The sequence below is a fragment of the Terrapene carolina genome, unplaced genomic scaffold (genome assembly GCF_002925995.2).
Source record: "Terrapene carolina triunguis isolate 2854851 unplaced genomic scaffold, T_m_triunguis-2.0 Scaffold97, whole genome shotgun sequence".
NCBI lineage: Eukaryota > Metazoa > Chordata > Testudines > Emydidae > Terrapene > Terrapene triunguis.
In genome coordinates this window covers 1,697,250-1,709,825 of record NW_020664448.1, presented here as the reverse complement: position 1 = coordinate 1,709,825, position 12,576 = coordinate 1,697,250, and the positions used below count along the sequence as shown (strand labels likewise).

General features: G+C 37.3%; 1 protein-coding gene across 3 annotated transcripts in view; it reads right to left on the bottom strand.

The window, feature by feature from the left end:
- The window catches only part of FCHSD2 (FCH and double SH3 domains 2), a 238,053-nt gene that overhangs the window by 104,844 nt on the left and 120,633 nt on the right, over positions 1-12,576 (bottom strand). For all 3 annotated transcript variants that reach the window (XM_026651594.2, XM_026651593.1, XM_026651596.1), the window contains 2 exons: positions 5,135-5,211; positions 3,798-3,942 (listed from right to left, as the gene is read on the bottom strand). In XM_026651594.2, coding sequence (XP_026507379.1) covers positions 3,798-3,942; positions 5,135-5,211 — 222 coding nt within the window. The remainder of the gene's footprint in view (positions 1-3,797; positions 3,943-5,134; positions 5,212-12,576) is intronic.

Sequence of the window (12,576 nt, the reverse complement as noted above, 5' to 3'; positions counted from 1 at the left end):
ATAGTAAAGCATTATGCATCTTCTCATTTATATGCAAACATTCTGACTTGTCCTTTGAATGCAGAAAAACCGTTATAACATTAATATCTGAATTAAAGTTTTGATGCCACAGTAGGACAATCTTAAAAATGTATTTTTCTAAGACTCATTATTGTACTCAAATGCTTTCTACATTTCCTTTTTCACTGTACTAATTACCAACAGGCTGTTTCGTAAACCCATGTTCTTTCCTTTATAATCAGCCTGGTATTACCCTTTAAGTGCAACAATCCAATGATGTAACATCATACTTTAGTTACATATTGTTAAAGGCAGAACAGTTAACAACCATTTAAAAAAAAAAAAAAAAAACTATTGCCTGTCACCTGTAACAGTTACTTGATACAGATTTCAAGATCTGCTGTTATTAAATGTTAAAATGTCACGTATCCTAGTACAAAGTTTCGTCAAATTATACCACCCTCCTCTCAATACTGGCAGTTTTCAAATTCAACTTCCTTTCTGGTTGAAATCTGCACCGAATACGGGTGTAAGGAAAAAGTTCTATCAGTTCAAGAGAAAATATCCAACAGCAACAAAAATCCCAGGATATGTACAATCCTCTCTTCAAAATCTGGCGAGATTCAAGTGCCTAGCAAGGGATTTTTAATTTATCCCTTCTTAACAGAAATCTGTTCTCCCACTAATAACCTGAGATTTCCTTCTGGCTAGTGGAAATGAAAGTATAGTCTGTTCATATTAAAACCATCACCTCAAATGAGCAGACCAGTGAAGTACAGGATTTAATATAAAATCGATAGAATTTATGGAGAGCGCTGAGGGTGGACACCCCAGTATGATGAAAGGGAGGAGGAGGAGGAACTTTTGTAGGTGGCCGGTTGGCAGAGTTCCTGTCTGAATGATTATTTTACACTACTGGGATTTTGTTGCAATAATGCTTAGGGTTAAGGTGCCTAGACCCTTATATATGCAGTTTTTCTTTAAAATATTTAAATCAAAACCATGTTTATACCTATATAGATACATATAAAAATAAAATGAAGTAGAATGTGTAAGGGGCCTTTATTGCTGAAGAGTAAAAACTTCACAGGAGAAAGAACTCCCAAAGCATTTGTTTGGGATGGGTTTTTTTGGGGGGGTGGGTGGGGAGGAAAGAGTTGTATACTTTTAAAAAATTCTTTGATTTTAATATGTATTTGAACTTTACTGCCCAGAAATCCTAGAGAAAATCTTTGAAGAGCAATGAAAAATGAGTTTATCTAAGTTAAAATCTGACACTGTACTATGTAATCTCAGAGGAATATAAGAACATAAACAGAGAAACAAAAAGGCAAAGGTACTTAATCAGCATCTCAAACTGCCTCTTCAGGGGGTTTAATGAAGCCAATGTAACTAACTCTATCCGTACTAGATACAACATGATTTCCTAGAGTTATAGACTAATTCAAACATGCAAAAAACTGTGTTTACAGTTGGGAAGAGATGTGTGTTTTTGTTTCATTTTCTCTATATCAATGATTTTTACCTCTATGTATACGCTTTTGAGACTCCTGCATCTAACCTTCTAACTATTAAACTTTACAGACTTTTATCTGAAGTTGCCTGCAATTGCTCTAATTTAGCATGATCAGGACCCAGAAAAAACTGAGGTGAAGTTTCTTGTTGAGGGTCTCATTATCAAGGAGGTAGAAGCTTGGGGGAAAAGATGTAGTAGATAAGACAGCATCTCAAGTGTCACTGTTTCAAGTTGAAGTTTACTTTGATGCCTTCCAGTATGGTATCAGAAGTGCTTTACCTGCTCCAGATCTGAATTTCACTAGGTTTTTTAAGCAGGACAGAGGTCAGAAATATCATAAGAACAACTATGTGCTTAACTCTGTTCGGAAATCCAAGAAAACAACTGGCTCCCAGAAGATTATGTTGTACTTTACCCACACTTGCACTGTTTAAAACATTAATTTTGTTATGAAAATATTTAATTATGCTCTATAGTACATGCTTATTCTGAGCTATACAAAAAGTACAATGATCCCAGGCTACCTCAGACTGGAAGTACTGCATCATTCCTCCAAGGACTTGTCCCACTAATTCAGAAGTGGTGAACAAATTCCAGAGGGAGCCACATCCAGCCCTCTTTAGCCAGAAGAACAGTTATCATGGCTTAAGGGTGAATGGTGAGGGTGAAGTGACAGAGAAAGGGAACTCTTACAAATACTACTATAAACTTTTAAAATAAAGACCTCTTTTCCTACCTCTGCCATTGGTTCATAAACTCCCTGAACTTCCAGTATTTATGGAAGCAGTAGCAGGAGCCATTTACCAAACTAATTAAAACATGAGAAATTACCATAATATTTGTTGGAAAACCCCACAGAAAAATAAACACATGCAATAAGAAAGTTTGAGCTCCAGAAAAACCAATGTCTCACAGAGTGGGTGGACCACTACAGTAATCTCCCAAGGAACTGGAAACTGAGCTTATGAGGAGACATACATCAGTTTATACCCCACGCATCTGGAGACGTTACAGCGAGGGGATGTCAGCTCATTTTAGCTAAGAACACTGCAACTCTCACGTCTTTATTTGAGAGAGAAAGATACAGGCTCTGGAGTACTCCGAATTAAACATGACAAACGCCCTATGATCAAACTCTGGGAAACAATGTAAATAAAGAACTTACCTGTCGTCCCCCTCTAAATGAGCAACATTCTTGTTAGATGGCAGACTAAACATTTTGAACCACAAGCAGTTTTTTGGACAGTTGGAGTATGTGTTCAAACAGCACTCCCTCGACTTGACCTCCTGTCCCCCCTGCCTTTGGCCTATCTTATAGAGAGCACATCAGAAGGTAGCATTTTTGGTAACTTCTAGACACAAACTGCTCATTGCAATGCTGATATTTATACTCTGTGCTCCCTCTTTAAAACATCATTTTAGCATTCCTCAAATTACAACTACTCTCACCCCAAACTCCACTGAGATCCATAATTAACTTCTCTTCATAATACACAGCTCATTAGAACATGAAAAATATTCAGCTTAAATGAACAAGAAGTGCTGTATTTAAAAAGACATTTTAGATAATTTATAAAAGCAGATTCCACATAGGGTTTGATTAAAAATATATTGAATACCGAACTGTTCTTGCTGCACATGTTAAGGTGTAAATCACATTAAAATTACAAGTTGAAAGCCTGTGCATTGCATGGGTGTAATCTGTAAAGTCATGTGTGTAAAAAAGCCAAAAATGGTTAATAACGTAAAAACTGGATGGTAACAGACTGTTAAACCCAGCAATGATTGAACCTGGTGATATTCTAAACAAAAAAGAGATTGCAAACATGCTTGTAGCTGTTTCCATCACATCACTCTTACTTTACAGACATTTTAGGCTGCAGAGTGATACAGTGACAATTCCTGGAGTCTTATTGTATCGCTGTAGTAATAAAACATTTTAAAATGAAAGTCAGTTTATTTTCTCTCAACTATAAGAATTTTTCTATACAGACTAATGCCCGAGACTGCCTCTGGTACCAACATTTACAGGATGTGACTAAGTCTCAAGTCAATTAAAAAACTTCATTCTGGAATATTTAGTCTATTATTATGAATAACTGGTTCAATACAAACTAAAGGTTTAACTTCTACAAAGGAACACAGTTGAACAGGCAGAAACAGGTATACAGATTCTTTAGAAATATTTCTACTGCTCTACAATCCCTACTAGTCCTGAACAACACACTTATAAAAGCAATAACTCTCAACAAAGAATACAAAGAAAAAAGAGAGAAAATACCTTTTTTAACTGTTGTTCCTTAAAGCACCTGACTGTCCTGGCAGGTTCAGAAATGAGGTTTTTGTAGTTTTCACAGATATTGAGCCGCGATTGGGCCACCTGCATTGTGCCTTCTAGAAATGATTTCCAAACTGGATACATGCTCCTACAAACAAACAAACATTAAAAGATGGTGAGAAAGGGAAAAAGGGGAGACAGGAATATTTTACTTTTACTGCTACTAATAACTTATAAAACACTGTTAATGTATGCACTGCTTTACAGAGTAGGACACTCTTAGCGGCTGGCTTGCCCTCGCAAGGAGCCTTTGCTGTTTCCTGAGGCACGCGTGGGCAGAGGCCTCTGCTCTCTCAGCGCTGGAGGAGCTTGGGAAGGTATCGATGCCACCAGAAGTTTGGGTCCCTACTGCTCCTGGGAGTCAGTGGCGGATCCTTTAAGGGGCTAAGGGCCCCAACTTGGGAGGCTGGTCCATGTGGCTCCGAAGTGGCAGGGCAGCCCGAACTGGGCCTTGATGCCCCATGTCCTTTCTTGCCCAGTGCCAGGGAGCCGAGCTTCTTCATTTTATTTCTGGGCATTGGTGATGGGGAGCGGTGCCGGGCGGAGCCCAGTGATGGGGGTGTGCTGTGTACCGAGGACGATATACTAGGCGAGTCTTGGAGGGACGGCTTGGAAGCGAGACGAAGGGCAGCCTCCATGAGGAGAGCCCGCAAACGAATATCCTGCTCTTTCTGAGTCCTGGGTCGAAAATGTTTACAAACACGACACTTGTTCTTCACATGTGATTCCCCAAGCACTTGAGGCAGCTGCTATGGGTCACTTACAGGCATAGGCCTGTTACAGTCCGCACAGGGCTTAAACCCCGGAGACTGGGGCATGCCCTGCCTGAGGCGAAGTCCCCACTGGGACTCTAACTTCTGACTCTTAACAACTACTTAACACTAACTACTGTAAACCACTATTTACAAGGCCCTAAGGCTTGAAGTCAGAAGAGAGGAAACCACTAGCCCTTGCTATGCAAGGAAAGGCACACGGACTAACCACCACGGAGGGTAAGAAAGAACTGAGAGACGTAGGGCAAGTAGTGCCTGATATAAGGACACATGAGCGCAGCACTAAAGAGAGCACCACAGCCGGCCCTATGGATACCGCTAAGGCAAAAATCTCCAATGACCGCGCACGTGGGCGTGTGCACACCTACAATGGAATCAACATGAGCAAGCACTTGAAGAACATTAATTTCAGCTACAGAAGAAAGGGTTCTTCATTGTTGTGTAGAATAATTACACAAATTGGCAATGTGAGAACAGCTATTTAAAAAGTCCCAATTGTTAAATTACCTATAATCACTTCGCTCATCTGTTTTTATTCCAGGCCAATCCTTCTTTAAGTATTGACTAGCCAACTTCTGAATGCCCTATAAAAAATAAATAAAAAGACTGTGTTAAAAACAAATAAGAGAATGTACTATAAAAAGGAGTTTCACTATAATAATCTTATACAGATAAAAAAATCTGACATTTTAACAAACAACCCAGTAATCTATAATTTTAATAAACTAATGTAATATACAACGATTCCTCTTTCCCCATATATCTTTTTATATTTTTGCTTTGTATTGGGGTATGTTGATTCACTTTATTTGGTTTTATGGCAACGTTATTAGCTTTGTTTTATATATACTATCCTAATCATTTTGTAGACAAATAATTCGTTAGAATATTCAACATGGAGAATGTGTGTGACTAAAATAAATAGCATGAAATACATATAAATTCAGATGTTACAGATTAATAAAAAATATCTACTGTAATTATACATGTATAAGTTATCCTAATACAATAACAAATTTCTTATAGAAAATATAATAAAAAGTATACTACAATAAATATGTAACTAAACAACCCTCAGCTTAAAATCAGATACTGGAAACAAATTTCTTTAACTGAGTTCACACCTGCAAGACACTGAATGCCCTCAACTCTCATTGAAGGTAATGGGAGTTGAGGGAGCTCAATTCCTGACAGAATCAGGCCCTAATTTACAGTATCAATTTAATTGCCTATAAACTGGAGATTGAAACATACAGTTTACTTATAATTATTTATGCTGTTTACTTTCTGCAACTCTCATCTTGGACACTGCACATCAATGACGTCAGTTTCATTTTCAGGTTCTCAGTGCAGCTATGTTTGGTTTGCAAACACTAAAGGGGAACCTCTGGTATAAAAAATAATCACTTTCCTTGTAATTTAAAACACATGGAACCATTTATATAGGTCTTATTGCATCTTTTAATGCAATCTAATTTTTGGACCAAATTTGATTCACAGTATCCTTTTAAATGTAGAAGTGGTCAACGGATTGGAGGAAAGCAGCTAGAGAGAAGGTTTTCTTTCCAAGATTTCCATCCCTCAGCTTCTGAACCTGCTCAACAGAATGTGTTGACTTTTTACTTGATTGTTTCATGAGTTGAGTGCCATAGGAAGAATAAAGTGGCAAACAGAATACATGCCAACTCTGTTAGTATGTACAGACAATGGGTTTAATGAAACTAGTGGCAAAACTTCCTGTGGCAGCTGATATCCAGCATGATAAAGGCCAAATTACTGAATGAATATTAAAGTTAAGAGCACAGTTAGCTGAAAATTTATCAGCTACTTAAGGCAATTCATGCATAAGTTAAATGCAACAAATAATTATTTTGGATGCACAGGTAAAACAGAGCATAATTTGGCTTGCAAATATTCTATTGCTGATGATGCATGAGATAGAAACAAACTTGAAGGTCAGAGAGCAGCAAGAGGTTGTTGAACTGGTGATTTATTTCTGAACTGAGCACACACGACATGGAAATCTGTGAGGCAATATGAATGTAAAGCTTCAACAGTTTTGAGCAGGGCTGTCAAACAATTAAAAAAATTAATCACAATTAATCACAGTTTTAATTGCACTGTTAAACAACAACGGAATACCAGTTTAAATTAATTATAAATGTTTTTGGATGTTGTCCTACACTTTCAAATATATTTATTTCAATTACAACGCAGAATACAAAGTGTAAAGTGCTCACTTTATATTATTATTTTTTATTACAAATATTTGCTCTGTAAAAAAAAGAAACAACAATTCGAAGCATGAAGGAGCACAGAAACGTTTAATGTATCTGGCATGTAAATACCTTGCAATGCTGGCTATAACAGTGCCATGTGAACACCTGTTCTCACTTTCAGGCGACATTGTAAATAAGTAGTGGGCAGCATTATCTCCCATAAACGTAAACAAACTTGTCTGTCTTAGCGATTGACTGAACAAGAAGTAGGATTGAGTGGACTTGTAAGCTCTAAAGTTTTACATTGTTTTGTTTTTAGTGCAGTTATGTAAACAAAAAAGTAATTCTACATTTGTAAGTTGCACTTTCATGATAAAGAGATTGCACTACAGTACTTGTATGAGTTGAACTGAAAAATACTATTTATTTTGTTTATCTTTTTTACAGTGCAAATATTTGTAATAAAAATAATACAAAGTGAGCACTGTACACTTTGTATTCTGTGCTGTAATTGAAATAAATACATTTGAAAAGGTAGAACACCCACAAATATTTATAATTATTTTAAATTGGTATTTTATTATTAACAGTGCGATTAAAACTGCAATTAATTTTTATAATCAAGTTAATTTGTTTTGAGTTAATTGCTTGAGTTAACTGCAATTAATTGACAGCCCTATTTTTGAGTCATTTTTCAGGATAGACCCACACTTAAACAATATGCCCACTGCAGTCCTTACGCAAGTGGGTCTTTGTCTGGCTAGCTGGAAGAAAAGGGTTCCCTGACAGCAGGTGGGAAGAGGAATATTTATAGGGATGGACAGGAAGCGGTTTGGACCAGGTCAGGACAAGATCATTGCATTTGCCCTTCCTGCTGACCAGAAGAGAGGCACGTATTTATATTCTATGCAGCCACAGAGAGGCCCACTTTACCTCAATAAGGCTGGCTGTTGGCAAAATGTGATATCAAGTAAGTTTTTCTATTACTGCCAATTCATCCTTCCAATTTTAGCCTGTTGGGTTTCTGTTTTGAGAGCCAGTTTTATTTCGAAAAGTCACTTCCAATGGGATTATCCATCTCCAGCTCACTATCTGAAAAATTGGCAGTGGTGCAGGAGTCAGTATGGAAGGGACATGGTTATTGGATAAATTGGATTCGAAAATGATATGAAGGAAAACATCACTTATGGGAGCTGAATAAGGTGGGTTTGGGGCTCCTATGTTTTCTCAGCAGGCAGCCAACTCCCTCCTTTTCTTGACCTCTTAAGGGAGCCGAGGAAGGGGGTTTGGGGCACCTATGTCTGGATCAGCAGGGACCCCTGCACCATACAGTTTGTTGCTGGGTACGCCTAGATATTATACCTGAATAAAACTGCAGACTAACTAAACCGCATCCACAGCTTCCTGACTTTCTTCCGATGTGGATGGACCATGTCAGCTCAATCCATAATTCTTTTACAAAAAATTATAAACTAGCAGTTCAAATAAATGCAACATAATATACCTTTTAGAACATTTCATATAAAAACAGTAATTGCTGTAAGCAAATGTACTATTTTCAGCTAAACTAGTACAGTAAGTTCACATTCCTATTCAAAAGGACACATTCAGTAAATAGTGCAAGATCTTCCTTGTTCGTTTCTCAATGACACTTGCTGTTTTGCCTCTCAAAAGATCACCAAAACAAAGAATACCACTGTTCAGCTCAAGCTGGGAAACCTACTGATTGTTTAACCTTTGGCCCAGTTAGACTTAGTATGCAGTCTAGGAGTGTGCTCAGCGCTTGCTCACAGGTCACACTGCGCTCTTCTCTTAATTCAAGGAGTTGAGATTCTAATGTTTAAATTCGGGAAAAACCATTAAGAGACGTCATAACTGAAGTCTACAGAATTGTCTGACTTGTAAATGATGTATCAAAAGGTTCATTATTTATCATTTTTATATAGTTTCATAGAGATGGATGGCTCTTCACTGGACAAATAGAGATTCTCTACAAGAGTTTACAATCTAAGGGCCTGAAGCCCATTGAACTAAATGACCCTATTGACTCAATTAACTTTGATCAGAGCCTAACTTAAGATCATTAGGTCATGTTCATAATTCTACTGACCAAAGCCAACAGTATCTGAAATATTATTTAATATTTATATAATCAAAGCATTGAGAAGCCCTATTAGGACTGCCACAACACTGTGCAGGCACTATACAAACACACACCGTGCAAGCCATAGTTCTTGTTTCAAATGCATCTTACAATCTTAGAAATATCAAAGCAAGTTTTACAAAGATACACTATTTATAAAAGTCTATATTTGCAAGACTGAACTTCCCAATCTGCATAAAAAGAACAATAAAGCTATTCAGAAAAAAGTGACTGCTGCCTTTCATGAAGCCGGCTTCACAGACAGAAGAGGTTTAGCTAACAAAATCCAAGTGTACTGGATCCATAAATTAATCTGCTGTCCCACAGGGATTATTACTGGAACAGTCCATTTCTACCAGGGTAGTATCTATCATAGCATTTGCATCAGATCTTCAGTAGGTTTTAGATGGCTTTAACTATAAGATTTGAGTCAGTTCCATTTATTCATAAAAGCCTTAAGAAAACACATTGGTTTCATGAGCAAGGATTACAATTTCTAATATGGGGGAGTAAAAACATTGTAATGGTGTCAATATATAGTGGAGCACAACAAAAACCAGGAGTAACCTTTGCTTGCAACATGTTGAAGATTCAAATGTGCAGTGCCTGGTGACTTTCAGCTTCCAACTTCAACTTCCTGGAAAGCAAACTCATTTTTTTTAAACGACAAACATAAAATTGTCTAAGCCTAGATTTCGAAGCTAGAAAATCCCATGTACGTTTTCAATACTGGCTCCCTCTAGCAAGACACTTATCCTCTTTGTGTCTTGGGCCTGGTCCACACTAACCCCCCACTTCAGCTACGTGAATAACGTAGCTGAAGTCGAAGTACCTTAGTTCGAACTTACCGCGGGTCCAGACGCAGCAGGCAGGCTCCCCCGTCGACTCCGCGTACTCCCCTTGCGGAGCAGGAGTACCGACGTCGACAGCGAGCACTTCCGGGATCGATCCGGAATCGATTTATCGCGTCTAGACAAGACGCGATAAATCGATCCCAGAAGATCGATTGCTTACTGCCGGACCCGGAGGTAAGTATAGACATACCCTTGGTTTCACCCTCTGTAAAATGGAGATACTATCATTTTTCAATTCTTCACATCATAAATATGCCAATCTTTCCCTTTGGGAGGAATTTTAAGACTTTATGAAGTACAGAGCTTGAAAAAATGCCATCTATTAGCCAGAGGGCAGTCTGAACAATGTGGATTAACCATGTGAGGTTACCCAGGGTAATGCCTGTACTAGTTGGCACATTAGGGGTTAAGAGCTGAATGCAAAATTCCTTCTACTTAAAGAAAACAACATTACAATATCTACAAAATAGAAAGGCAAACTGATGTTTAATCTGTATCGGAATAAGTTTCCAGTGCAGTCACCACTATTTGACTTTCCACGTCCCCTTATCTAAGGAATTATATAGAATTATCTAAAGAATATCTAAACGCTCCACAGAGAGGCAAAGACTGGCCACATAAGCAGACAGAAAAAGAATTGGAAACCATTTGCCATAAAAACAAAAGGCTGGACATTAACCAGACTTTGCCATATTAAAGAAATAAACCAATTAGAATAAACTGGATAACATGGGAGGAAAAGAAGACTTTCAGACATTTATTTTGGTATTCTCCCAAAACAAAGAATATTGGGAAGAAATCAGATGATCTTAAACACAAATGTAAACAATTACTTTCAAGAGGATCCCAAGATCTTTATTATTCAAGAGATGAAAGATATCAAAGAATTAAATTACTGCCAGAGTAATTATTTTGTTAATAAACATAATTTTACATCCCTGGCAAGTAAGTTGAACATCAAGGATTGGGCACAATAAAAAACATGATATACAAATCTCTGCCATCAGCCTTACAAAAACAGTTCACATACAAGTGATGGCTCTAGAGGCATGGAACCACTGCTTTTCAGCAGAGTCACTGGGAGAGAGCAAGTTATCCATTAGCACCTGAGACATAACCATTGATCAATGGCAGAAAGCACTTTAGAGCCCACCTGAGGTAACTGTTGTGTTTCTGAAAGTACATAATAGGACAACGGCTGCCTCTCTTTTTCAGTATTAGGGGAATCACTTGAATAGGAAGGCATCTTTTTTCTGTTCAAAGCATTTCTTCTACAATTCCAATCGTTAATATGGAAGCTATCCCTGCTCATGAACAGTATCATGAAAAGAATAATTGGAAAGAGATGAGGAAAGGGTCAGGAGGCAGCATGGACTGCTATTTTAGTTCAATAATCTGTAGCAGGCAGTGATTCAGTAATCTTTTCCAAGCACTGGTCCTGAATCAGTAATTGTAAAGAAAATAATCCTGTCTCTAAGACGTATGCATGCTAGTCAATTTAGTTGGTCCTCAAGAGCAATGTCAGTCAAAGGACTTGCAAAATATGTGACCTTAAACTACTTTGGAATCATGTGGCACCATTCTATTTATCAAACACTGTACCTCAGGGCACGTAATATTTCTGATCTTGAGCTCTCCTATGGCAGGAACAAGGCTACTCCCATTGCAACTCACTTCAGTAAACACTAGAAAGGTTTGAAAGAAAGCTGTACTTATCAAAGCCTACAATTAAGAGCTTTCAGGTAGAAGCATCACTAGAAACATGCAATTTATTCTGCAGTGAAATCACTAATATTTTTACTGAATTAAATCCTTGTTATCAGGCCTGGCCATTGCTTAGATAGTTGACTAAAAAGATTCTTTACAAATATTGGGTAAGTTAGATGTTGGAAAATGCATCTGTCCATAAATGTAAATATAAAGCAGAGTAAAACTAACTCGGCTTCCATAATCACAGAAAGAGAGTGCCAGTAAAGGAAGGCTCCAAAACTAAATTCTACTATTAACTATTTAAGACCGAAAAACACGTGGCCAATTCCAAGGTTAGTGAAATAAACAAGAGGGGGAAAAAATGTATAAAAACCAAAAACATAAGGGGACTAAAACTAGCTGTCAAAGCTTGCAGATGTAAGACACTATAATGAAAAAAAAATCTAGTCAGAGCAGTTGCCAAAAAGGATTCTATATGAATTAAGAGGGAAAAAATTAAAGGCAGGGAAGCATATGAAAATGTTTTTGACCTATATTTTAAATAGCCATCTTTTATCAGGTTTTCAAGATGATATATAAGGAACTTAGAAAAATTTGTGCAGGAAGAAGAGAAATTAACATTACTAATTAAAGAGACCCAAACTACAGAAATGACAATAGTATGAGACAAAATTAAACATGCTCTATTATCAAATTTGCCTTAAAATACACCAGACTTTTAAAAACTACAGATAAACACAAACTGAAAATCTGCAATGAATATAGAAATGTGCTAGAAGGAAAAACGAGGAAACTACTGTCTAGTCAGTCTGATATCTAACCTAAGCAAAATATTCACGACATTTACTAGTAAAAGAGTAGATACATTAACATTTAAAGAATGGTGTATGAAAGCCCAATACCACATTGTCTATGAAAAATCAGCCAAAACAAATCAAATAGTCTTCTTGGAAGCAATTTCTAATTCAGCAAATACAGCAGATATAGTACAGTGGACAGCAACCAAACATTCAGTATAGGGCT